This window comes from Pleurodeles waltl, chromosome 1_2, assembly GCF_031143425.1.
Source record: "Pleurodeles waltl isolate 20211129_DDA chromosome 1_2, aPleWal1.hap1.20221129, whole genome shotgun sequence".
Taxonomy (NCBI): Eukaryota; Metazoa; Chordata; class Amphibia; order Caudata; family Salamandridae; genus Pleurodeles; species Pleurodeles waltl.
The window spans coordinates 1336794618-1336820117 of NC_090437.1; the positions used below are offsets into that span (position 1 = coordinate 1336794618).

The 25500-nt window shown below is 45.9% G+C and overlaps 1 protein-coding gene across 1 annotated transcript in view; it reads right to left on the reverse strand.

Moving 5' to 3' along the window:
• Positions 1-219: 219 nt before the first annotated feature.
• LOC138257190 (probable E3 ubiquitin-protein ligase HERC1) overlaps positions 220-25500 on the reverse strand; it is an 805868-nt gene continuing 780587 nt past the window's right edge. Inside the window, exons 75-77 of the mRNA XM_069205891.1 lie at positions 10123-10275; positions 5962-6267; positions 220-674 (exon numbers count right to left, since the gene is read on the reverse strand). Of these exons, the coding sequence (XP_069061992.1) occupies positions 492-674; positions 5962-6267; positions 10123-10275 (642 nt within the window). The 3' untranslated portion in view covers positions 220-491. The remainder of the gene's footprint in view (positions 675-5961; positions 6268-10122; positions 10276-25500) is intronic.

Here is a 25500-nt window from a genome sequence, read left to right on the forward strand (position 1 = left end):
GTTTAGTTTTTCTCAGTTCCTTTTTATGCCACCAACATTTTTCATACAATCTAATAAAACCCACAAAAAAAGTTTAGAAAAAAGCTCTGAACAGGTTATTTTGATGGAAGAACTTATGATTGGTTGGGCCAACTTTGAAAGAAAGTTATGGAAAAACTGAGTGTGAGGTAGAACAAGCTTGACCCAATAAACACACACACACACCTTCACTCCGGCCTTGCCATACTGGCATGTAATATTCCTAAGCTAGAGCACTGATGTACCAGAAGGATACTGTAGTAAAAGACAAGTGATTGAAAATGGCGAGCAAGATGGCGGTGCATGGCTAGTTCCAGGTTTGCGCTTCATCTCCAAGGCTGATACAGGGTTCCACTTCACCTCCAAGGGCTGACGCTGTTTTGATGCACATAGGGAATTAGGGCACAGTTCACGCTGACAGCATGATTTGCATTGTATATAAAGTGGGAGGTCATCTGTGGTCAGAGCCCTGCTTACATGTCCAAGGCACCGCTGCTGGGCTCCACATTGCGCGAGAGCATGTAGTTGTCCATGTCTATAGCACGGCAGTTGTTGATGGCGTAGCGCAGCTTCTCCGCCATCACTGCTTGGCTGGTGTAGGGGGGCAGTCGCAGCTGGAGAAAGCAGGTCTGTGACGTTGGCAAGCTATTGAGAGGCTGGGAAAAGAAGAGCGGGAGGAGTGAAACATGAGATCAAAGTGCTCAATACCTTTATTTTTATATTTATAATGTCTATGTGGTGGGGTAATATGGGGACGTACATTATACAGTATATGAACCACTGATAGTAACAAACAGGTGAGAGATACTCATTAATGCAGCTTTAATTCAAGAGCAGTAAAGTATCCTCCATAAAGGACTGAGACTTGTCAGTGAAGGTTTGAACAGCAATTGAGGGGAAACCTCCTTTACCACACATCCATTACCACGCAAATGCCTTAACAACAAAACAGTATATATATATATATATATATATATATATACACATACACATACACACACACGTATATATATGTTATAGGGGTGGGTAAGGGTATAGGGTGGTAAAGATGCATTTACGGTTTGGGGTGGGTAAGGGAATAGAGTGGTAGTGTTTTTAGGGTTTGGGGGTAGATAAGGGTATGTAGAGGTAAGGATGTTTTTAGGGTTTAGGGGTGGGTAAGGGAATAGGGTTGCAAGTAAGGATGTTTTTATGGTTTGGGGGTAGATAAGGGTATATGGAGTTAAGGATGCTTTGGGGGTTTAAGAGTGGGTACGGGAATAGAGTTGTAAGGGTACAAAAAGGGGGGTGGGATGTTCCCCTATAAATAAAATATTTATCTTTGTAATATAAAATAATGGGGGGGTTCCCTCCATGAAAAAAAAACCTAAATATATATATATATGTGTGTGTGTGTGTTTGTATATATATTCCAATTTTCTAATCAGGCTGTATCCCCCCCAGCCCTGATTCATCACCTTGGCTCAGAGTGATTCAGTCCGAAAAAAGGCAGCACAATCAGGTGCAGTTTCTCTGTACTCGCATACTTATTTTATTTAATTGAATCAAGCGTGCAAGTGGTGCCATACAAAAAAAATATGGTGACGCGTTTCGGCCGAAGCCTTCAACTGGCAATAAAGTACAAACAGTGCAAGAGAGTTTAAAAAGAGGCTTAATGCCTTTCCCATGAATAGAAAGAGAGAATAAATTAGAGCTTTGTAACCGTTTCCACATTTCAATTGTTCCGACCACAATCATATCAAACCCATTCATTTTAGTCCAAGAACCAGCACATCTCTATATCACAGACTGTTATCTCATTTCCATTATTAAGAGATTTTGTATTGCTGTGTGATTTTTACCACTGTATTGTTTAAGCAGTGGTTGCAATCATTGTCAAAGTTTTTCAAGGGACAGGGCTCATCTTGACGAAACAGTGTTCTTGATCGCTCTGACATGCAAGCTAAGATACTATATATCAATCACTACATATGCGAACACTTCTTTTTGCCAATTATGCTACTTCATATTCGGGACTGTCATAACATGTAAGGCCCATATTTATACTTTTTGACTCACAACTGCGCCAACGCAGTTGTGCTTCAACAATTTTAACGCCGGCTAACGTCGAAAATGTTGACGCACATTCGGCGCAAACAGAGTATAAATATGCCCCTAAGTCTTTTACTAGGGTACATGTATTGCTACATTCTCATTGTGTAGTCCAACCTTCCTTCATAAGTAGTTGAATTATCAATATTGCATGTTAATATATAGGCTGCCTTTTGTTAGACCAGCAATGGGTGACCTCATCAGGCTTTCATTTTAAAGATTACAAACTTTTTTGCTTATACAAGCAACTGCAAACTGCAATGTCCTTCTACTCAAATGTGTCTAACTTATCAAGTCAGCACTTGATCCCAATCAAGTAGACCTTTATTCCAAAACCACTGTAGTTTTTTTAGCACACCTTGTGTTAATTATCACTGTAAAGTACAGTTCTTACTGTATTTCTCAATGATCTCTAAATAATATTGATCTCTCATTTGGATAAAAGTCTGGTCTCCTGAAAAGTGCACTCTTAAAGTGACAATGCTCCTTTTTAAAGTGGCAGCACTGCTTCTTGCACACATTTCTGATTCACAGGGTCATCATTGCTACCATTGGTCCTCATTCCTGTTTATCAGTGCATTTTAAAAAAGTGTATTTAAAAAAAGTGACAAGTGCCTTTGTTTAAAAAACGTTTTGGCGCTTGTCCTAATGATGTTAAAATTCATAATATGTGCTCAAATCAAATGCACATAACTCTCAAGGGGGCCTTAACAATACTTTGTTCCTGGGTAATGTCATTCCTTTAAAAGACTACACATTATTATAGTTTTCGCTGTAAAGTACAGTGCTGCAATACACTTGATGTACACATTCTTCATAGCTTATTTGGACGGCAATCTGATTCTCATTAACTGTGCACTTTTAAAGTGACAGTGCATCTAATTTAAGGTGACATTCTCACTGTAAATTAAAGACCAATTATTTAGTCTCATTACTGTTCAAACATATAGTTTTTAAAGTGACAAGTGCTTAGTTTAAAAGAAAAGTTGTTTTTGTTCACCTTAATATATTCATATTCATATGATCTAACTAACCTTTACATTACTCTTAACATGGCCCATACTCTCATTACAACTATGCACTCTTAACTTAACTTGAGCTTTCAATGACCCTATTTCTCTCTAAACTTGTTTCAATCATCGCTAAGAAAATTCCAAGTCATGTGCTTGTTTATAAGCCATTCAAATACTAAAAATGAAATCAGGTGACTGAGGATGGTAATTTAGAATATGTATGTTCACATGTTCATCTCATGAGATTTACATGTCACTCCAGCCCTCTATTATATTATCTAATTCAAAGATTATGGTCCACTTTTGATTTTCAGTTCAAATGTACACTGTGAATGATCAACAGAAACTTATTGTAAGAACACATGTAGTTCAGACCCAATGGTGTCTCCGTGCCCATCTTTCTAATCTATCTTGATTCTGACTTCCTCAGTGCGCGCTCTCGATCTCCAACCCTTGGTGCTCTGGTGGCATGGTAAATCCCATAATAGCAATAGGCCCGTGTTGTTCCCTCCATGGTTTTCCCATATGTGCTTTGCCATCACATGGCTCATGCCCTGGTTTTGAATTGCACAAAGATGTTGCAGGATTCACAACTTCAATTTGCTGGTAGTACTCCCAATATATTGTGATCCACAGTGACATTCTAGAATGTACTCTACATGTGGGGTTTCACAATTAATCCAATCCTTAATACAAAATGTTCTTCCTCTTTGTGATTTAGATACAAACTGACAGTCTTATACTTTTGACAGCACCAAAACCATTTTTGGTGCTTTATTTACCAATTACATTTTCTTTTGGGACATCTCAGATGAAGCTGTTTGTGAAATATTCTCCTAAGGATCTTGTTTTACTGTACATCACCATAAGACAATCTGATAATACCGGATTCATTGTCTCATCCGATTGTAATAGTTGCCATTGCTGCTATGATGACTGTTTAACATAGCTACTTGATTCATCATATTCCATTATGTATTGAATGATTTGTTCTTCTGTTCTCTCTGTGGGGGACTGTTTTAGGATGAGTAATTCCTCTGTATTCCGTGTCCATGACCTATTTAGAACATCATCCAGTACACTCTTTGGATAACCCCTGGCTAAGAATCTTTGGCACATCTCTACAGCTTCCCAAGCAACTTCTCCAACCTCTAAACAATCTTCCATGCTCAAAGGAGTTCCCAAATGGAATATTCCATTTTAAGGCTTGTAGGTGTCCGCATGGAGCAGGTAATTACAGCTTGTGTGTTTTCTATGTATATGTTTACAGACCTGCTCACCCTCACTATAGACAATCATTTCCAAATATGTGATTCTTGTGGGATGGATTTCATAAGTGAACTTTCATTTCTGAGGGTTCTCATCCCATGATTTGAGGAAGTCAATTAGATCTTGTCCACTTTCATACCAGATGAGGAATAACTCATCTATAAGCGTACCTATAATACCACCTTATCCAAGATATTTTTATTCTCATCAGTCCAGATTGTCTTAACCTCCCAATGGCCCATTGTTAGGTTGGCATATGTGGGTGCAAATGATGTTCCCATTGACGTCTCAGAGGTCTGTAGGTAATACCTGTTGTTCAATAAAAAGATATTATGGGTTAAACTGAACTCCAGTATTTATAATAACATCTCAGTATGTTTGAGAAGACTGACTGACCATGATCTAAGATAATGCTTGCATGACTTGACTCCTTGTGTATGTTCTATTGAGATATACAATGAAACAACATCATCTGTTGCCATGAGGTTACTCTTGCTTCCAGGGAATGCCATTTATACGATTGAGAAAATCCATACAGTGCCTGATATATGAAAGCAAAGTGGATACATTGGGAAACAAAAAAGGTCTATAAATCATGGTCTTTTCTAACCATGATCCCACGGCACTTATTATTAGCCTCCCAGTGGGCGTTCTAAATGTTTTTATGTACTTTTGGGAGAAAATATACAGTTGGTTTCACTGGGTGGTCATTTCTCAGGTATTCATATTCACCTGTCACACCATTCTCTCAATTTTTTATGATAAATCATGGTCCATAACCACTCTTTTAGGTCGATCCAATCATTCTTTGTCATATTGGTACTATTTATCCAATTGCACCCGCTCTGTCTAGCTACATATGCGTATATATCTATACATCGGTTTTACTTACCTTAAAAACACCTATCCTTCTGTTGTGCAGGCATGTGTAGTAATGGCATATGCGTGGTAAAGGCATCTGTTGTACATGCATGAGTGGTTATGTCATACAACTGCAGTCAATGGTCAACAAGGCTAATTATTCCATATTATACCCAACTAACATGCTGATATATCTACCAGCACCTACATATTTTATGGCTAATGAAATGTATTTTTTTTGTTTTTACATTATTTACTACTGTATTTCTTTGTTTTTCCAAACTCAAATTAATTGTTTTTTTAATAGTAGGACAAATTAAAATATATTAAAAAACACAACAGTAAAACAGGAGCATTATAGAACATTGTTCACATGGGCTTCACCTCGCCCTGTGTACGTCTGTGCCATGTGTTGCAGCAGCATATGTAACTAATGCTGCATATGTTCATGCTTACTTCCTATTTACTTGTGGAGGAGAGGCTTAAACAGGAGGTATTGGCTTGTGATAAAATCTCAGATCAGTTGCTCCAGTTGCTCCACTGCAGCAGTCCAGTAACTGGCAACAGGGGCTGGGACTAGTGTCTCAGGTGATCAGACTTGTTCCTACTTGGGCATTTCGAGTAGTGTTGCCATGGTGTGAATGATCAGGGTGTAATCCCTATCTGTGTGACAGAGCCAGTGTTTGTTACAAAGTCAGTGCACACTCACCCGGTCCATGCAGATGACCTGGAACTTCTGGGTGACGTCTGCGGTGTTGGCCGGAAGCCTGGACCTTCCTGAAACAAAGCGGAGGAAAGAGACCCTCTCCTCATTGGTAAACTCCTCCAGGGTTTGCCAGAACCAGCGGACTAGCTCAGTTCCCTCACACGCATCCCGGTAGCGGATCATCTTTCTCAGCATCTTCACAGAGACCTCGGGTACCCCACAGACCAGCTCTTCCAGCCTCTGTCCCGTGAGCAGCGACAGTAGGGGCACAGGGATGATGGCGGACATGCCCTCACGGACTGCCGCCACCTGTGGAGGGTCAAACAATAACATTGTAAAACAAGTACCTTGAGCAGAAATGTTCTACAAGGAACACACAGGACATCTCACACCGGTGTTTGGATTACATGGAATCTGGTGTCCAAGTATCCACTTTCAGCATCGAGCAGTGAATCCCCATATGAGAACTTTGTCTAAACTCAAGATTTAACTATTAAGTACAGTCCTAAGGTATTGTCCACAGGCCTCTTGTTGCCATCACTTCAAGGCTACGGCATCAGCATCACTATGACTGAGGTACCTTATTAATACTCCTTCCCATCAATATAAAAATACTGAACAGTATCACTGAAATACAGCACACTGATGATGCCCCTCAAATCACTGCACAACCACAGCAGCAGCATCACCAAGGTACTGTCCATTGGTAAATCTGCCACTACTCCATCCTCTGCAAAGCAGTAGCATCACCACCGTACTGCGTCATCGATAGACAGCTACGGTATTAGCATCACTGAGGTACTCCACTGACTCTCTTTCTCATCAGCATCAAACCAGCACACTGAAATCATTGAGGTACCCCACCGATGGTAATCCTTCTCCAGCCACTGCACAGCTACAGCAGCATTGTCCCAGAGGTACTCTCCATTGATACCCTACCCTTTCCGTCAATATAAAACTACTGCATCAGTCTCGCAAGTACTGTGAACGGATGGTATAGCTCCAATCACTGCATAGCTAGAGCCACAGCATCAGCAGGGTGTGGCCACTGAGAGTATTACTCCAGTCACTGCACAGCTATAGCAGAAGTACCACTTAGGTACTCCTGTTGTTGTATAGAGCTGCGTCTGCAGTTTTTGAGGTCCTCAGTTTTGGTAATTGCACTACAATCAAAATAGTTAATATAACCAACTTTCAGATGTGCAGTATTTAACACTGATGTGGTCTAGTGGTAGAGCTGCTGTGTTTGAACAAGGAGATCTGGGTGCAAATTTTGGCCTTGACACATGATTGAAAATACATAGATCAGGCTTGGCTGTGCTCCAGTAGAAACAGTCCAGCCTGAACTACCAAGCCACGTTCCCTCTGAATGGAAACACAGGCAGCCTGTTTGGGCCTCCTAAGTGAGCCTCAGCTTATGTCCTAAGGCACAGTGAGCGCAGGACACACCAGGGCTCATCCATTGAACTTTGGGTGTCTCAATGTGTAAGTTATTGGCTGGATCACCAAAATCTGTATTGGGACAAAGGAAAAATACTTTTGTTCATCCGTACTAGTTTGAGCAACTGCAAGGCCCTTTATTGTAGCTACTGGGGAAGTCACTGTTGGTGTTCTGTGTGGGTCCTGCCGATTACCTTTAGTGCTCCAGGGCCACCAATACTAATGAACTCCACTTTGATAACTGTTACTTCCTTAGTTCACCTGCTTTCCTGGGACCATGGTTTGGATACAGAGCAGTGTCCACTCTGTGCTGTGGCGCCCGCACAGTGCTTCGTATCACAGCAAATGAACCATTTCCAGTACAGAGCCTAACCTATCTCTGCATGAGTCTCACAAGTACTTCATCGGGAATAGTGCTTTAGTAAAAGATGTACAGTTAGCTTCTGGGAGTGAGAGCAAAATGCTTCCTCATTTGCTTCGGGCCACGCCCCCATACAAACAAGGGGACACTCCATGGAGGACTTGGCAAGCAATAAATGTGCACTAGCACAGTCCTTATTACAGTAGGCGCTATTAAAGTGTCTGTGGCCCCCTTCTGTAAAGCCATCACACATGGGCGTTACGCACCACAGGCACTTTCTGTAACTCAGCCCAGAGTCCCATAAATATAAACAGGGACAACCCAATATGCCCATGGGGCAGGGGTAAATATATAACCATATGCAAAACAGTTGTCACGTGGGACTCATTAAATGCGCGCTGGCACTAGTTGTTAAGGAGCCTTCAGACAAGTAACTGGGATGAGCGCGCAGCATCTTTCAGATGCATAGAGTGAGGCGCGCGGGCCGGTAAATGTTCAGTTGGATTTTCCTACCACTAACAGGTTAGTGGGGGTTTGTTAGCTTAACAGCCATGGAGTTCTGTTTGAGCTGATACTCCCCTAGAGGTAATACTGATATGCTGACCTATTTATTTTACTGTAGGCGGAGGAGGAAAGTATTTAACCCACTAATAGTGGGTGCTATGGCTAAAGAACCTTTGTCTCTTATGGATGAATATATTGCAAGGATTCTGCAAGGATCCTCCTGGTTCGGTAATAGGTGAAATCCCAGCAGTAATGGTAACAAGGCTGATATAGATGCATTAGAGGTTAATAAGAAGGCAGTCAGAACAGAACTACATAGTAACTTATTAACTGAGTGTCTGAAGGCTGATGTCAAGCCAGTTGAACTGCAAGTAGAAAACCATCCCGGTAATATTTACACATAACAAGAGGTTTAAAAAGAACTTTAGTTACATAGGAAACAGTTGTTCCCGACACTGGATGATGTTGGGAATTGGCGGAACTCAACATATTGAAACATCAGATCAATGAGTTAGAAGACAGAATTAGGAATAATACGGCCATTGAAAAGGCCAAAATAACTTTTGGACAGTTTACAGAAAACTAGTGAGGAGTTTCACTCATTACAGCTAGGTAACAAGATACAAATGATTCATAGAGACAAGTGCAGATTCAATATTGAGCAGGTCTACCCATATCTGAGACCCAACTTTTATAATTCTACAGGCCAAAATCCAGGATACAAATGAGTAACATTTTCAGGTTCATCTGAAGGTTCAGATGAAGAAAATGTCCCCGGTCCAGCCACGGGGGCCACTTAGGACATTGCCCCCAGATAGAAACTACTTCACCAGGGTATTTTGTAGGACAGAACCAACGGAGACCGAGGAGGAGAAGCAGGAAGAGGGGGTAGAGGATGACAAGGGCCCAAACACCAACCAGGAAGGAGACAGACGAGGAACTAATTTTACAGCTGGTAACAGACTACAAGGTCTGGATCCGCTATTGTCAATATCTGGCACTACACGCTCTCCACTGTTGAGATAGATCTGCTAAGTGAAGTTCTGGGATTCATTCTCACGGATCAACCTGATTTTTTTAGATTGCGGTGTGAACTCTACAGATTTTTCACAACAGTTAGACTGAGACATTTCTTCAGGAATAGACCTGAAATGGAGCAGGATGTGGACAGGGCCTTCAATTACCCTCACAATTTGATCCCCTGTCTAATATGATGAGTGCAGAAATCCTTGCATTTGAGAATCATTTTCTTTACTCTTTCTAGGTGTGTTTTCTGCAGCACACCTAGAAAGAGGAAAACATCTCCCGGGATTGCCTTAGTGCAAGAAAGTGCCCCTACCTGCACAAAAATAATCCTGCCAACAAAGCAGACACTCTTGCACCATGGTGCAATGGTGCCTGCATTGGCATTAGGCAGCAACTTGTGTGCCAGAGTAGTGGGCAAGGACAGAAATGCACATATCTTGTAAATACGGTGCATTTCTGGCCTTTGGAATTGGTGTAGGTCTGCGCAGCAAAACAACTTGCTGCAGTGCCCTACACCAATTCATTGTAAATATGCCCCTCAAACTCTATTGAAAAAAGACAAGTATCCTTAAAAATGCATCTAGAATTGTACAGCACTGGCTGCGGCAACAATGGTGAATACTGAAAAGTCCTTCCACTAAAGTGAGTGTCATCATACACTGCAATTACCACAAAGCCTCTGGGTGGATTGTGTGCTGGTATGTCAGGCAGCCTGTTCTTCTCTTCCCTTTGTTTGAGAAGTGCTCTTTCAAGTTTGCAGTGACCTCTGACAGCCATGGTACCACAAGGTCATCATGAAATGGTGCCCCTTATACAAGAAGGGCATCACTAACCTGCTGGTCCATTTCATGGAGTCTGTATTCAATAGATTTTTCCACGTAATCCTTGCGGTTGGAGAAGGTTACTGGCCTGTTCTGGCCCCCGGGCACGATGGGAACCATCTTCCCATTTGCGCTGGGTCCCACAAATGCATCCAGTGGAATCATCTAGAAACAAAACACAACATGACATCAGCAGATGTGCAACATTTAATGGCAACTGGCAAAACAGTGTAGTGTTAAAGGAACGCCCGTAGGATACTGTTTCTTTTGCAATACATTACAAAATGTAACTACCTCTAAATGCACTGTATGCATTCAGTAGTTAGGAAAGCAAAAACAAAGAACATTTTCTGTAATACTTAAGTGGCCTGGAAGCAGACATTTTTAAATGGATCAAAACAAATCAAGACACTTTACTTGATGATGCACAAATGATAAATATTCAGAAACCCGTGGGCAGATTTATTGAACTTCCACACAGCAGGCCACCTTGTTGCGTGAAAGGGCAGGAATGTGGCATATTTAACATTATACATCGCATTCCTGTGTTTTCCTTTCCCTGGAGCCCCTTTAGCTGCCTGGCGCCAATGCAGGCATCCTTCTGGCGTGGTGCAACGTTGCCTCAGTTGCAGGCACGACTCTTTTTGTGCAGGAAGGGATAGCTCCCTGTACAAAAACAATCCGCGAGGCCTTTTCCTCTTCCTAGGTATGCTGCGGAGTGCATGAGAATGAGGAAAAAACAGAGAAACAAAGATATTTCACCTTGTCCCACCTCACCTGGGGGTGGCGTAGTATTTTGACGCTTTTCAAGGTGTACCAGTAATGGCAAATCACCACTCACCCCAAGTCACAGATCTGGGTTTAATCCATCAATTCTTTTTCTCACCATGCCACCCCAGTTTGGACCCAGCCATATGCAAATCAGTCATGACCCTGCTCCCCATGGGAACAGTCCATCCCGAACTACCAGGCCAGGTCCTCCCTGGACTGGAAACAAGCATCCTGGGACCGGTTTCAGAGTTTCACCCTTCATCAGCCAGGCTAGCTTGAATCCAATGGCACAGTGAGCAAGGGGCCCACGTCTGGGCATAGCCTGGCCACTTAGGGTGCACAAGGCAACATCACAAAATAAAATGATGGACGGAGTGCTGAAACTTTTCAACCACTCACCCACAGTCACAGATCTGGGTTTAATCCCTCAGTTCTTTTGCTCACCATGCCACCCCAGTTTGGACCCAGCCATATGCAAATTAGTATTGACCCTGCTCCCCATGGGAACTGTCCAGCACGAACTGCCAGGCCAGGTCCTCCCTGGACCGGAAACAATCATCCTGGGACCGGTTTCAGGGTATTACCCTTCACCAGCCAGGCTAGCTTGAATCCAATGGCACAGTGAGCAAGGGACCCACGTCTGGGCATACCCTTTTGTGTTGCCAAAATCTGGGAATGTGCCAAAATACATAGGCAGATGCGTGAGAACACCCATGTTCCACCCATGAAACGCCTCCCTAGGACAGAGTAAGCCAACACAAAGATTTGCACGCCATTGCATTATTCTATATGTATCAAGCCATGCAGAGCCACACAACGTGGCCTTGCATGGCTTGATACATTTGACTTAATAGTTGCATTGCCCTTGCACACCGTTGCGTGGCACAAGGGTGACGCAACGTAATGATAAAATGCCCCCCTTGATTTTCACACATTTACATTTGTGTACTATTTAGTTTTATTAGCTAAACTGCATGTCAGTGAAAATTCAGTGCCCATTTCAGTGGAAAATGTACTGTCTGTAATGACCGTGGCTAGACACAATACTTTATTTTCATTCACAAATTGCCCTGCCCCATGTCCGTTAAAGGGAGATGGGTTGTAAAATGTTGTTCTAAAAACTTGGTCGTGGTTCTGAAAAGTTTGGGCAGGGGCCTAGCTTGGTCAGTAAAATTAGGGGGGGGGGGTGAGGTTCAGATTTCCTGGCAACCATGCTGACATAATGTTAAAATGCATTGTGTGGCAAGCAGGGTGCATGTGAGGGGCCTAAGGGGCAGTGGAAAAGGGGAGAAATGCTCAATGAGTACTAAGTGCGAGAAACACAATGGGGCTTGTAAATAAGCCCCAATGTTTTGTAAAATCAACAAGTCTTAGGGGTTTCAAAACAGAAAGGAAGAGAGAATGTGTTTATGCAAAAATCCCAGGTGAAATCTGACGGACACCTCACCATACTCGACTGATAGCACCGGTACCCAACTATTCTACAGAAAATATACTTATTGGGGGGTTAATACCCCAAATGCCCCCTCAAAGCTATGCCCCTGAGTTTGGGAAGCAGTGAACTAAAGTATGATGGCATGTATACTAAAGTGAGTCTGGAGCTGCATTCAAAGTGTGATGTGATGCTTGCTAAATTCATAGCTTGAGTATGGATAGGTTCAGGAGTCTGACAGCATGGGTACAAGAATCATGATGCTGGGTCACCAGCATGTATGTGCATCATGATGCCGGGTCACCAGCATGTATGTGCATCATGATGCCGGGTCACCAGCATGTGTATGCATCATGATGCTGGGGAACCAGCATATATTTTATCATGATGCTGGGTCACCAGCACGTATATGCATCATGTTCCGGGTCAGCACGTATATGCATCATGATGCTGGGTCACCAGCATGTATATGCATCATGATGCCGGGTCACCAGCATGTATATGCATCATGATGCCGGGTCACCAGCATGTGTATGCATCATGATGCTGGGGAACCAGCATATATTTGTATCATGATGCTGGGTCACCAGCACGTATATGCATCATGTTCCGGGTCAGCACGTATATGCATCATGATGCTGGGTCACCAGCATGTATATGCATCATGATGCCGGGTCACCAGCATGTATATGCATCATGATGCCGGGTCACCAGCATGTATATGCGTCATGATGCCGGGTCACCAGCATGTATATGCATCATGATGCCGGGTCACCAGCATGTATATGCATCATGATGCCGGGTCACCAGCATGTATATGCATCATGATGCCGGGTCACCAGCATGTATATGCATCATGATGCCAGGTCAGCATGTATATGCATCATGATGCTGGGTCACCAGCATGTATATGCATCATGATGCCGGGTCACCAGCATGTGTATGCATCATGATGCTGGGGAACCAGCATATATTTGTATCATGATGCTGGGTCACCAGCACGTATATGCATCATGTTCCGGGTCAGCACGTATATGCATCATGATGCTGGGTCACCAGCATGTATATGCATCATGATGCTGGGTCACCAGCATGTATATGCATCATGATGCCGGGTCACCAGCATGTATGTGCATCATGATGCCGGGTCACCAGCATGTATGTGCATCATGATGCCGGGTCACCAGCATGTGTATGCATCATGATGCTGGGGAACCAGCACGTATATGCATCATGTTCCGGTTCAGCACGTATATGCATCATGATGCTGGGTCACCAGCATGTATGTGCATCATGATGCTGGGTCACCAGCATGTATATGCATCAGGATGCCGGGTCACCAGCATGTATGTGCATCATGATGCTGGGTCACCAGCATGTATATGCATCATGATGCTGGGTCACCAGCATGTATGTGCATCATGATGCCGGGTCACCAGCATGTATGTGCATCATGATGCCGGGTCACCAGCATGTATATGCATCATGATGCCGGGTCACCAGCATGTATGTGCATCATGATGCCAGGTCACCAGCATGTGTATGCATCATGATGCTGGGGAACCAGCACGTATATGCATCATGTTCCGGGTCAGCACGTATATGCATCATGATGCTGGGTCACCAGCATGTATATGCATCATGATGCCGGGTCACCAGCATGTATATGCATCATGATGCCGGGTCACCAGCATGTATGTGCATCATGATGCCGGGTCACCAGCATGTATGTGCATCATGATGCCGGGTCACCAGCATGTATGTGCATCATGATGCCGGGTCACCAGCATGTATGTGCATCATGATGCCGGGTCACCAGCATGTATGTGCATCATGATGTCGGGTCACCAGCATGTATATGCATCATGATGCTGGGTCAGCATGTATATGCATCATGATGCTGGGTCAGCATGTATATGCATCATGATGCTGGGTCAGCATGTATATGCATCATGATGCTGGGTCAGCATGTATATGCATCATGATGCCAGGTCAGCATGTATATGCATCATGATGCCAGGTCAGCATGTATATGCATCATGATGCTGGGTCACCAGCATGTATATGCATCATGATGCTGGGTCACCAGCATGTATATGCATCATGATGCCAGGTCAGCATGTATATGCATCATGATGCTGGGTCACCAGCATGTATATGCATCATGATGCTGGGTCACCAGCATGTATATGCATCATGATGCCAGGTCAGCATGTATATGCAACATGCATCATGATGCTGGGTCACCAGCATGTATATGCATCATGATGCTGGGTCACCAGCATGTATATGCATCATGATGCCAGGTCAGCATGTATATGCATCATGATGCTGGGTCACCAGCATGTATATGCATGATGCCAGGTCAGCATGTATATGCATCATGATGCCGGGTCACCAGCATGTATATGCATCATGATGCCGGGTCACCAGCATGTATGTGCATCATGATGCCGGGTCACCAGCATGTATGTGCATCATGATGCCGGGTCACCAGCATGTGTATGCATCATGATGCTGGGGAACCAGCACGTATATGCATCATGTTCCGGGTCAGCACATATATGCATCATGATGCTGGGTCACCAGCATGTATATGCATCATGATGCTGGGTCACCAGCATGTATATGCATCATGATGCTGGGTCACCAGCATGTATGTGCATCATGATGCCGGGTCACCAGCATGTATATGCATCATGATGCCGGGTCACCAGCATGTATGTGCATCATGATGCCGGGTCACCAGCATGTATATGCATCATGGTGCCGGGTCACCAGCATGTATGTGCATCATGATGCCGGGTCACCAGCATGTATGTGCATCATGATGCCGGGTCACCAGCATGTATATGCATCATGATGCCGGGTCAGCATGTATATGCATCATGATGCCAGGTCAGCATGTATATGCATCATGATGCTGGGTCACCAGCATGTATATGCATCATGATGCTGGGTCACCAGCATGTATATGCATCATGATGCTGGGTCACCAGCATGTATATGCATCATGATGCTGGGTCACCAGCATGTATATGCATCATGATGCTGGGTCACCAGCATGTATATGCATGATGATGCTGGGTCACCAGCATGTATATGCATGATGATGCTGGGTCACCAGCATGTATATGCATCATGATGCCAGGTCAGCATGTATATGCATCATGATGCTGTGTCACCAGCATGCATATGCACAGGTGCTGTACTTTGATCTTGTGTCTGTCTGGATTCGGCTGGAGCTGATGGATTCTGAGTTGTTACTAGATTATGCTTCTTTAAAGGTATGAACATCCCATCCCTTCAATGTTTCTTTGTGCCAAGAAATTCTCAATTTTTTCAAGTGGTTGCTCAATTTGAGGGTAACCTCGCAGAACAGAAACTCTATTGGCTCTGCATGGGTGCTCTTAAATCGGTCTATAGTGTTTGGGGGTGAAGCATGGCTGTGATCATCTAAAGAGCGCTGCTATCTACCTCCTTGTAGAATCCAGAGACACCGCAGTATTTGGGACACCCTTGTCCCTACTACGGTGATTACTAAAGAAGAGTTCCATTACTAGGGCTATCCATAGATGAGTGGATACATCCCTTTTAGTGAATATAAAAAGAAGGATGAACGCTACCTACAGAAACTTAACAGGGTCAGTCCATACTCCACTTCTTTCTTTTCCAGGGACTGTCTGTGAGTGATCCACATAGGTTCCCGTTGAGACAGGAATGTCCCCTGTGTAGTGGTTTTCCTGAGTCTATGGGGCATATTTGCAAGCCCGGTGTGCCACTTTTTGTGACACACCTGTGGCGTATAAATGCAGGCCCATACCTACAAGGCCACGCAAAGCCACTTTTGCATGGCTTCCCTTGGCCTTGTAGATATGGTGTAAGGCATGTTGCTGCGTTGCATTACTCTGTGTCAGGGAGGCGTACGAAACACCCATGGATTTGACACATTCCCAGATTTACAAGGATTTGTAAACCGAGGAATGCGTCAAAACTGTACGCCTCCCCCAGGATATCTTTATTTCTCCTCTTTTCCTCTTTCTATGTGTGCTGCGTTCTGCAACACACATGGAAAGAGGAAAACGCCTATCAGGATTGTATTGGTGCAGGAAGGTGTCCCTTCCTGCACAAAAACAATCCTGCTGATAACGCAGACATCCTTGCACCATGATGCAAGGGTGCCCTCATTGAAGCGAGGCAGCAATTTGTGCACCAGCGCAGGGAGGAAAGGACAAAAATGCACTGTATCTTATTACTTGCTGCGCCACGGAGCTTGTAAATATGCCCCCAGGTGCCTGACTGTATTTGGGGCTATATTTATACTTTTTGACGCACAACTGCGCCAACGCAGGAGCAGGAGAGGGCACCTCTGCACTCCTTCCGAGCCCACAGATCCCTTAACACCTGCCCTGACCCAGGCATTAAAAAACGGCGCACAACAGGCTATGCGCCGTTTTTTAAGGCCCACCCCCTCCTGTGCGTCAAAATGACGCTGGGGTATAAATAAGGCGCACAGGCCTTAAAGTAATTTTTTGGACTGGAACGCCTACCTTGCATATCATTAACGCAAGGCTCCCAAAAAATGACGCACACGTTGGAATTTTGACGTCCGCGGGGCTGGGCGTCAGTGCTTAAATATGGGGAAAGGTTTGCGCCGAATGTGCGTCAAAATGTTTGACGCACATTCAGCGCAAACAGAGTATAAATATGCCCCTTGGTATCTTAGTTTCTGAATTTGCACTCAGCCTCATATCAATGTAGTGTGTGCGTGAAGACATAGCTCTGTAGCTTGACATGAGTGTGGTGCAGTGAACTGAAGGGGCACAGAAAGCATCCCCTCACTTGAATAACAGTGTCCCTGCCATGGGTTTAGCATGTAGAGTGAAGGTGGCAGAGTATTGTGTTTTGTGGGCCAGTAGTTGTGACTAGGCCTGTTTAGGAGAAGCGTTAGCCAGTACCTTTTGATTTTACTAAAATAATGTGTAGAATATACTTACAAATAGGGGCTTTCATCCCCTGAAGGTCTGTTGCTGTGTCCTTCACATTTTGCTTCCACCCACGACAGCATGGGTCAGCCTACTTCAGCCCCTGATTAACTTCCCTTTGAGTGACTGCATTTTGCTCCTTCTCAATGAGGAGATCCGCATACAAGGTCCCCTCTGTACCACTGATTTTTGTTTTTACTTTATAATTACTTTAATGCTGACTTTCTTGTTTAGGGCTCAGGTGAAAGTAGGCCCATTCTACCAGATGTGAGCACATTCCATGCTTCATCATCTCCTATCAGTGCTGTTGGAAATTCATTTTGGCATCTGACTGCTGGTACTTCAACGCGTAACAGAATGCGTCCATTTGAAACTCTTCTGAATTAACTTACTGTCTTTTTACTATGTATGCAGCACACAAACCAATACCCTCAGTTTTATACGTATGAATTCACAGGCAGACAATTGTTCAGAACACATTTATTCTGGACTCAATTTTCCAATGGTTCTTTAATAAACTTTACCCAGGAAGAAAATCGCCATTGTTATGTTTAATAATATGCAGCACTTGTAACACTTTTTTTGTATTTCCTTCTTCCTTTGTTTCTTCCTTTTATTATTTCTTCTTTGTTTCTTTCTTCCATTTGTCACATTCTTCATTTCTTTCTTGCTTTTTCTCTGTTGACTTCTTTGCTACATTTTCTTTCTTTCTTGCTATCGCTTTCCTTCTTTCTTTTCTCTTTTACTTTCCTTTTCTTCTTTCTTACCACCATTCCTTATTTATTTTTCTTTCCATAGTTTCTTCCTTCTTTCTCCCCATCTTTGCTGTCTTCTCTTTACTTGCTTTCTTGCCTTCTTCCACTTTTCTTGCTTTTTCTTTCCTTCTTTCTTACTTTGTTCCTTCTTTCTTCTTATCCTTCATTTTCTTTCTTTCTTTCCTTTCTTTTTTTATTTCTTTACTACTGTCTTTCCATTATTCCTTCCTTCTTTTCTTTGTCTTTCTTTCCTTTCTTTTTTCTTCATCCTTTCCTTTTATCTTTCTTTCAATATCTTCTTCTTTTTTGTCATCTTTCCTTCTTTATTTCCCTTTTCCCTTTTTTAGGGTCGAGCATGCGTCGCATGCGCTTGTGCATGCGTTTCGCTAAGCGAGACGCTTTAGGAATTAAAAAGGGCTTGGAGCCCTGTCCACGACACGTCCGTGTCTTTCATTGGCTCGTGGGCTTGCCTGTTAGAATCTGCTTTATTTAATTAGTGGAAGGCATGCATACGTCATGCCTTTTCCGATGGATAGCCCTCCTCAAGCGCATTGACCTAGTACAGAAAACATGTGAGGCTTGCTGTTTTCCCTTCCGGCTCGTGGACTACTTTTTCTCTATTTTCCCAGCGCAAACTCGCTAGTTTTTTTAAGTAGTTCATTCATTTGAAATGGGAAACACTGTTTTTTTTAATAACAGCAAATAGTTCTTGTGATGTCATGTTCAAGGACAGTGGTTTTATGTAGCTTTGGGAAGTTGAATAAGCAGTTTAAAACAATGCATTGGGCAACATTTTAATTACGCTAAAAAAATGTGTAATTTGTTTACATTGAGTTAGTTGAAATTCGTGCAATTGCTAGATATCTCGCACAAGGCAATTTTGTGCAGTGTTTTGCTTGTTCGTGTAGAAAATGTTTCACTACGAGGCATATCCTGAATCAATCAATCAATAATATTTATAAAGCGCGCTGCTCACCCGTGAGGGTCTCAAGGCGCTAGGGGGAAGGGGTTTCTGCTGCTCGAACAGCCAGGTCTTGAGCTGCCTCTGGAATGCGAGGTGGTCCTGGGTGGTCCTGAGGTTGGCGGGGAGGGAATTCCATGTCTTGGCCGCCAGGTAGGAGAAGGGACGGCGGCGAGTGCGAGGCTGGCGGAGCGAAGTTGACGGGTGGGCGTGTAGAAACTGAGGCGACAGTTGAGGTATTCGGGTCCCTTGTTGTGGAGGGCTTTGTGTGCGTGGGTGAGGAGCCTGAAGGTGATCCTTTTGTTGACGGTTAGCCAGTGCGGTGTCTCAGGTGGGCGGAGATGTGGCTGTGGCGGGGTATGTCGAGGATGAGGCGTGCGGAGGCGTTTTGTATTCGCTGAAGACGTTTCTGGAGTTTTGTGGTGGTTCCTGCGTATAGGGTGTTTCCGTAGTCCAGGCGGCTTGTGACGAGGGCGTGGGTCACAGTTTTTCTGGTGTCGGCGGGGATCCAGCGGAAGATCTTTCGGAGCATGCGGAGAGTGAGGAAGCAGGAAGACGAGACAGCGTTGACTTGTTTGGTCATGGTGAGAAGCGGGTCCAGGATGAATCAGAGGTTGCGTGCGTGGTCTGAGGGGGTTGGTGCGTGCCCAGGGCTGTGGGCCACCAAGAGTTGTCCCAGGCGGACGGGGTGTTTTCGAGGATGAGGACTAACGTTTTGTCTGAGTTCAGTTTCAGGCGGCTGAGTTTCATCCATTCTGCGACGTCTTTCATTCCATCCTGCAGGTTTGTCTTGGCGATGGTAGGGTCCTTGGTGAGGGAAAGTATCAGCTGGGTGTCGTTGGCGTAGGAGATGATGTTGATGTTGTGTTTGCGTGCGATGTCGGCGAGGGGGCTCATGTAGACATTGAAGAGAGTCGGGCTGAGCGAGGAGCCCTGTGGGATGCCGCAGATGATCTCGGTGGGGTCCGAGCGGAATGGCGGGAGGTAGACTCTTTGGGAGCGGTTGGAGAGGAAAGAGGTGATCCAGTCCAGGGCCTGTCCTTGGATACCGGTGGAGTGGAGGAGGGAAATTAGGGTTCGGTGGCAGACAGTGTTGAAGACGGCCGAGAGGTCGAGGAGGATGAGGGCGGCTGTTTCTCCGTTGTCCAGCAGAGATCTGATGTCATCGGTGACAGCGATGAGGGCGGTTTCTGTGCTGTGGTTGGCTCGGAATCCGGACTGGGAGGGGTCGAGTAGGTTGTTGTCTTCAAGGAATTTGGTCAGTTGCTTGTTGATGGTCTTCTCGATTACTTTGGCAGGGAAGGGGAGGAGCTAGATGGGGCGGAAGTTCTTCAGGTCGCTGGGGTCCGCCGTAGGTTTCTTCAGGAGAGCGTTGACTTCCGCCTGTTTCCAGCTCTCGGGGAAGGTGGCAGATGCAAATGAGCTGTTGATGATGGTCTGGAGATGGGGGGCGATGATGTCGTCGGCTTTGTTGAAGATGAAGTGGGGGCAGGGGTCCGAGGGGGCACCGGAGTGGATGGTGTTCATGGTGGTTTTGGTCTCTTCCGCGCTGTCCAGGCGTTGAGGGTGATGGCTGGGGCTGTGGGTTCTGTTGTGGTTGGCTGGGTCTGAGGACCGAAGCTGTCGTGTAGGTCGGTGATCTTTCGATGGAAGAAGGTAGCGAGGGAGTTGCAGAGATCTTGTGAGGGCGTGATGGAGTTGGCGTTAGGGTTGGAGAGCTCTTTGACAATGTTGAAGAGTTCTTTGCTGTTGTGAGTGTTCTTGTCCAGTCTGTCTTTGAAGGATATTCTTTTGGTGGCGCGGATCAGCTGATGGTGTTCGCGGGTGGCGTTTTTTATGGCAGACATGTTTTCTGCGGTGTGGTCTTTGCGCCATGTTTTCTCGAGGGTACGGCAGTTTTGTTTTGGATTCCTTGAGGGCGTCTGTGAACCATTGAGGTTTCCTGGCGTTGGTCTGTCTTGGGAGGCGTCTGAGGGGTGCGAGGTTGTCAGCACAGTTGGAGATCAATTGTGTGAGGCTGAGGGCTGCATTGTTGGCGTCGGTGGTGATGGTAGGTTGGTTGTGGCTGAGAGTGGAGAGTAGCTGTTCCGTGGAGATTTTGTTCCAATGTCTGCGTGGGATGGGTTGTGTGCGGAGGTTGAGAGTCTTGCGTCTGAAGGTGAAGTGGACACATCTGTGGTCGGACCAGTGTATTACGGAGGAGTGACTGAAGGATACGTGATTGCTGGCGGAGAAGATAGGGTCGAGCGTGTGTCCGGTGATGTGGGTGGGGGTGTTCACCAGTTGCTTGAGACCGAGGTTGGCGAGGTTGTCGAGCAGGGTGGTGGTGTTGGAGTCGTTGTTCTGCTCCAGGTGGAAGTTGCGGTCTCCAAGGAGGATGTAGTCCGGCGAGGCTAGGGCGTGCGGGGAGATGAAGTCAGTGATGGATTTGCTGAAGAGGGCGCGTAGTCCAGGGGGTCTGTAGATGAAAGTTCCTCTGAGGGTGGTCCTGGGGTCGGTGTGGATCTGGAAGTGCATTTGTTCGGCGGTGAGGGGGGTGTCTTCGGTGGAGGTGGTGACGTTGATGGAGTCCTTGAATATGATGGCGATTCCTCCTCCGACTTGGTTGGTGCGGTCTCTCCTGGTGATCTTGTAGCTGTTGGGGATGGCTATGGCGATGTCGGGGGCCAATGAGGCGTTCATCCAGGTCTCAGTGATGAAGGCGACATCCGGTGCGGTGGAGTCCAGGAGGTCCCATAGTTCAATGGCGTGCTTGTGGACGGAGCGTGCGTTGATGAGGATGCATTTGAGGTGGTTATTGGCGCGTGGGCTGGCAGGCGGGGTGCAGTCGCGGTGGAAGGTGTGCTTGCAGGTAAGACATGCGAAGGGTCCATGAGTGCGTTTCGGGTTGGCTTGGAAGCAGGTTGTAGAGCATCCCGGGTTGAGTGCGTGGAGGGAGGTGGGGTCGTAGTGGCGCTGGGGGGTTTGGGAGTGCAGGGGGCCAGGGGTCGTGGCGCTGGGCGCGGTCCAGGCGCGGACGGACATAGACGGGCTTGCCTTTGGCCATAAGAGGGAGGAGGGGGGGAGGAGGGGTCAGCTGGGGGCGACGAATGGGAGCAGGGGGGGGGCGGGCCGCACGGGTGGTGGCGGCGGTAAAGCAGAGGGCAGGGGGTGGGGGGCCAGATAGAAGGGAAAGGGAAAGAAGAGAAGGAAGGGAAAGTGCGGAAAGAAGGAGGCCGAAGAGGAAAATCACAGGGGAAGGAGGCGAAAAAGGAGGAGCAGGCCAGGAGGAGAGCAGAGGAAAACGTGAAGAAGAATGGACTAGGGAGAGAACAGAGAAGGAAGAGGAAAAATGGGCTACCGAAGAAGAGAAGAACACAGAAGAAGAGAAGAACACGTAGGAAATGGGGTACAGAAGGAGAGAGGAACTTGAAGGAAATGGACTACAGCAGAAGAGAAGAACACAGAAGAAGAGCAGAAAACGAAGGAAAATGGATACCAGAGGAAGGGCAGAAAACAAAGGAAAATGGAAACCAGAGGAAGGGCAGAAAAAGAAGGAAAATGGACAGAGGACAGCAGAGGTACGAAGAAAAAATTGGAAGAGAGGGAGTTCAGAAGACAGAGGTGAGTAACGAGGGACTGGACGGGGGGAGCGCAGGGAGTATTTACGGTTTTGCTGGGAGGTGGCAGGAGCCTGGGCAGGTGGAGCTGCAGCGGCGAGGGAAGCGACCTACCCTAGGGTCAAGGGTCGCTGTCTCTGCCGCGCAGCGACCGCCATAAGAGGGAGGAGGGGTCAGCAGGGGGCAGGAGGGGGGGACGATGAATGGGAGCAGGGGGGGCGGGGCGATGAATGGGAGCAGGGGGGGGGGCCACGCAGGTGGTGGCGGCGGGAAAGCAGAGGGCGGGGGGTCAGATAGAAGGGAAAGGGAAAGAAGAGAAGGAAGGGAAAGTGCGAAAAGAAGGAGGCCGAAGAGGAAAATCACAGGGGAAGGAGGTGAAAAAGGAGGAGCAGGCCAGGAGGAGAGCAGAGGAAAACGTGAAGAAGAATGGACGAGGGAGAGAACGGAGAAGGAAGGGGAAAAATGGGCTACCGAAGAAGAGAAGAACACAGAAGGAGAGAGGAACACGAAGGAAATGGACTACAGCAGAAGAGAAGAACACAGAAGAAGAGAAGAACACAGAAGAGGAGAAGAACACAGAAGGAGAGAGGAACACGAAGGAAATGGACTACAGCAGAAGAGAAGAACACAGCAGAAGAGAAGAACACAGAAGGAGACAGGAACACGAAGGAAACGGACTACAGCAGAAGAGTGTAACACAGGAGAAGAGCAGAACACGAAGAGAAATGGGGAGAGGAAGAAGAGCAGAACACGAAGAAAATGGGGTGAGGAAGAAGAGCAGAACACGAAGGAAATGGGGTGAGGAAGAAGAGCAGAACACAAAGGAAATGGGGAGAGGAAGAAGAGCAGAACACGAAGAAAATGGGGTGAAGAAGAGGAGCAGAACACAAAGGAAATGGTCAGCAGAAGAAGAGAGGAACACATGAGAAGAGAGGAACACATGAGAAGAGAGGAACACAAGAGAAGAGAGGAACACAAGAGAAGAGAGGAACACAGGAGAAGAGAGGAACACAGGAGAAGAGAGGAACACAGGAGAAGAGAGGAACACAGGAGAAGAGAGAAACACAGGAGAAGAGAAGAACACAAAGGAAATGGACTACCGCAGAAGAGAAGAACACAGAAGAAGAGCAGAAAACGAAGGAAAATGGATACCAGAGGAAGGGCAGAAAACAAAGGAAAATGGAAACCAGAGGAAGGGCAGAAAACGAAGGAAAATGGACAGAGAAAGGACAGCAGAGGTACGAAGAAAAAGTTGGAAGAGAGGGAGTTCAGAAGACAGAGGTGAGTAACGAGGGACTGGACGGGGGGAGCGCAGGGAGTATTTACGGTTTTGCTGGGAGGTGGCAGGAGCCTGGGCAGGTGGAGCTGCAGCGGCGGGGGAAGCGACCTACCCTAGGGTCAAGGGTCGCTGTCTCTGCCGCGCAGCGACCGCCATAAGAGGGAGGAGGGGGGAGGAGGGGTCAGCAGGGGGCAGGAGGGGGGGACGATGAATGGGAGCAGGGGGGGCGGGGCGATGAATGGGAGCAGGGGGGGGGGCCACGTAGGTGGTGGCGGCGGGAAAGCAGAGGGCGGGGGGTCAGATAGAAGGGAAAGGGAAAGAAGAGAAGGAAGGGAAAGTGCGAAAAGAAGGAGGCCGAAGAGGAAAATCACAGGGGAAGGAGGTGAAAAAGGAGGAGCAGGCCAGGAGGAGAGCAGAGGAAAACGTGAAGAAGAATGGACGAGGGAGAGAACAGAGAAGGAAGAGGAAAAATGGGCTACCGAAGAAGAGAAGAACACAGAAGAGGAGAAGAACACAGAAGGAGAGAGGAACACGAAGGAAATGGACTACAGCAGAAGAGAAGAACACAGCAGAAGAGAAGAACACAGAAGGAGAGAGGAACACGAAGGAAATGGACTACAGCAGAAGAGAAGAACACAGCAGAAGAGAAGAACACAGAAGAAGAGCAGAAAACGAAGGAAAATGGACAGAGAGAGGACAGCAGAGGTACGAAGAAAAAGTTGGAAGAGAGGGAGTTCAGAAGACCGAGGTGAGTAACGAGGGGCATCAACCAGTCTTCTGCAGTAGCTTACAAGATTTGTTCCATACAAAGAGTGCGCTCACGAGAAGTCACTTGTGATAACAGCAAGCCACAGTTCACTAGAGAAATGTAATTCACAAACTTTTTATGGAATTTAGCAAAGTATGTAAAATGTTATAAAAATTAATTAAAATGTTCGCACAAATCTATATTTAAAACATATGTGACCTTGTTTTAATACATTCCTTTATGTGACCGGAAAAAAAACAAAAAAGAATTCTGGTGCTGGGACAGGAGGCCGGGAGAATGTATTTATTTCAGGATTTAGTCAGAGATCCAGATTGAGTTCAGAATATGTACCCGGGCTACTTGTGCTTTGGTGCTGGTTCTACAGATCGTGGAGTTTTTACAATAATCGCCGGTAGTTAAACACTGTTTACGGGCTGCAGAGCACTTTACCCCTCTTCTGTAATATAATCTCAACTAATTCAGTCTCCAAATTCATGGCTCTCATTTGAGGGGTGAGTCAGTTTCACGGGTTGAACGCCAGGGTCCACTGAAACATTTTTTTAAAAATGGATTATTCTTTTGTCAGAGCATGTGAAGAAGTATTATGCGATTACTTTTCCTTGGTTACAATAGGGCATCAAGTGTTCAGGCAGTCAACACCCAAAACAGCACTATTTAAGCTTTCTATTCATTTCATTTGTGAAGAGTTCATGTTTCGCTTGGTTACAGTTCTGCTGTTGACAAAAATATGCTGTTGCCGCCCTGAGCTACGGATGAGCCTTGGAGTTTAACAGATGTACCAAGAGCCAGTGCTTAATTTGTGCTTGTTGTTTCCAGCGCGGAGCACCATTTTTGAGGGC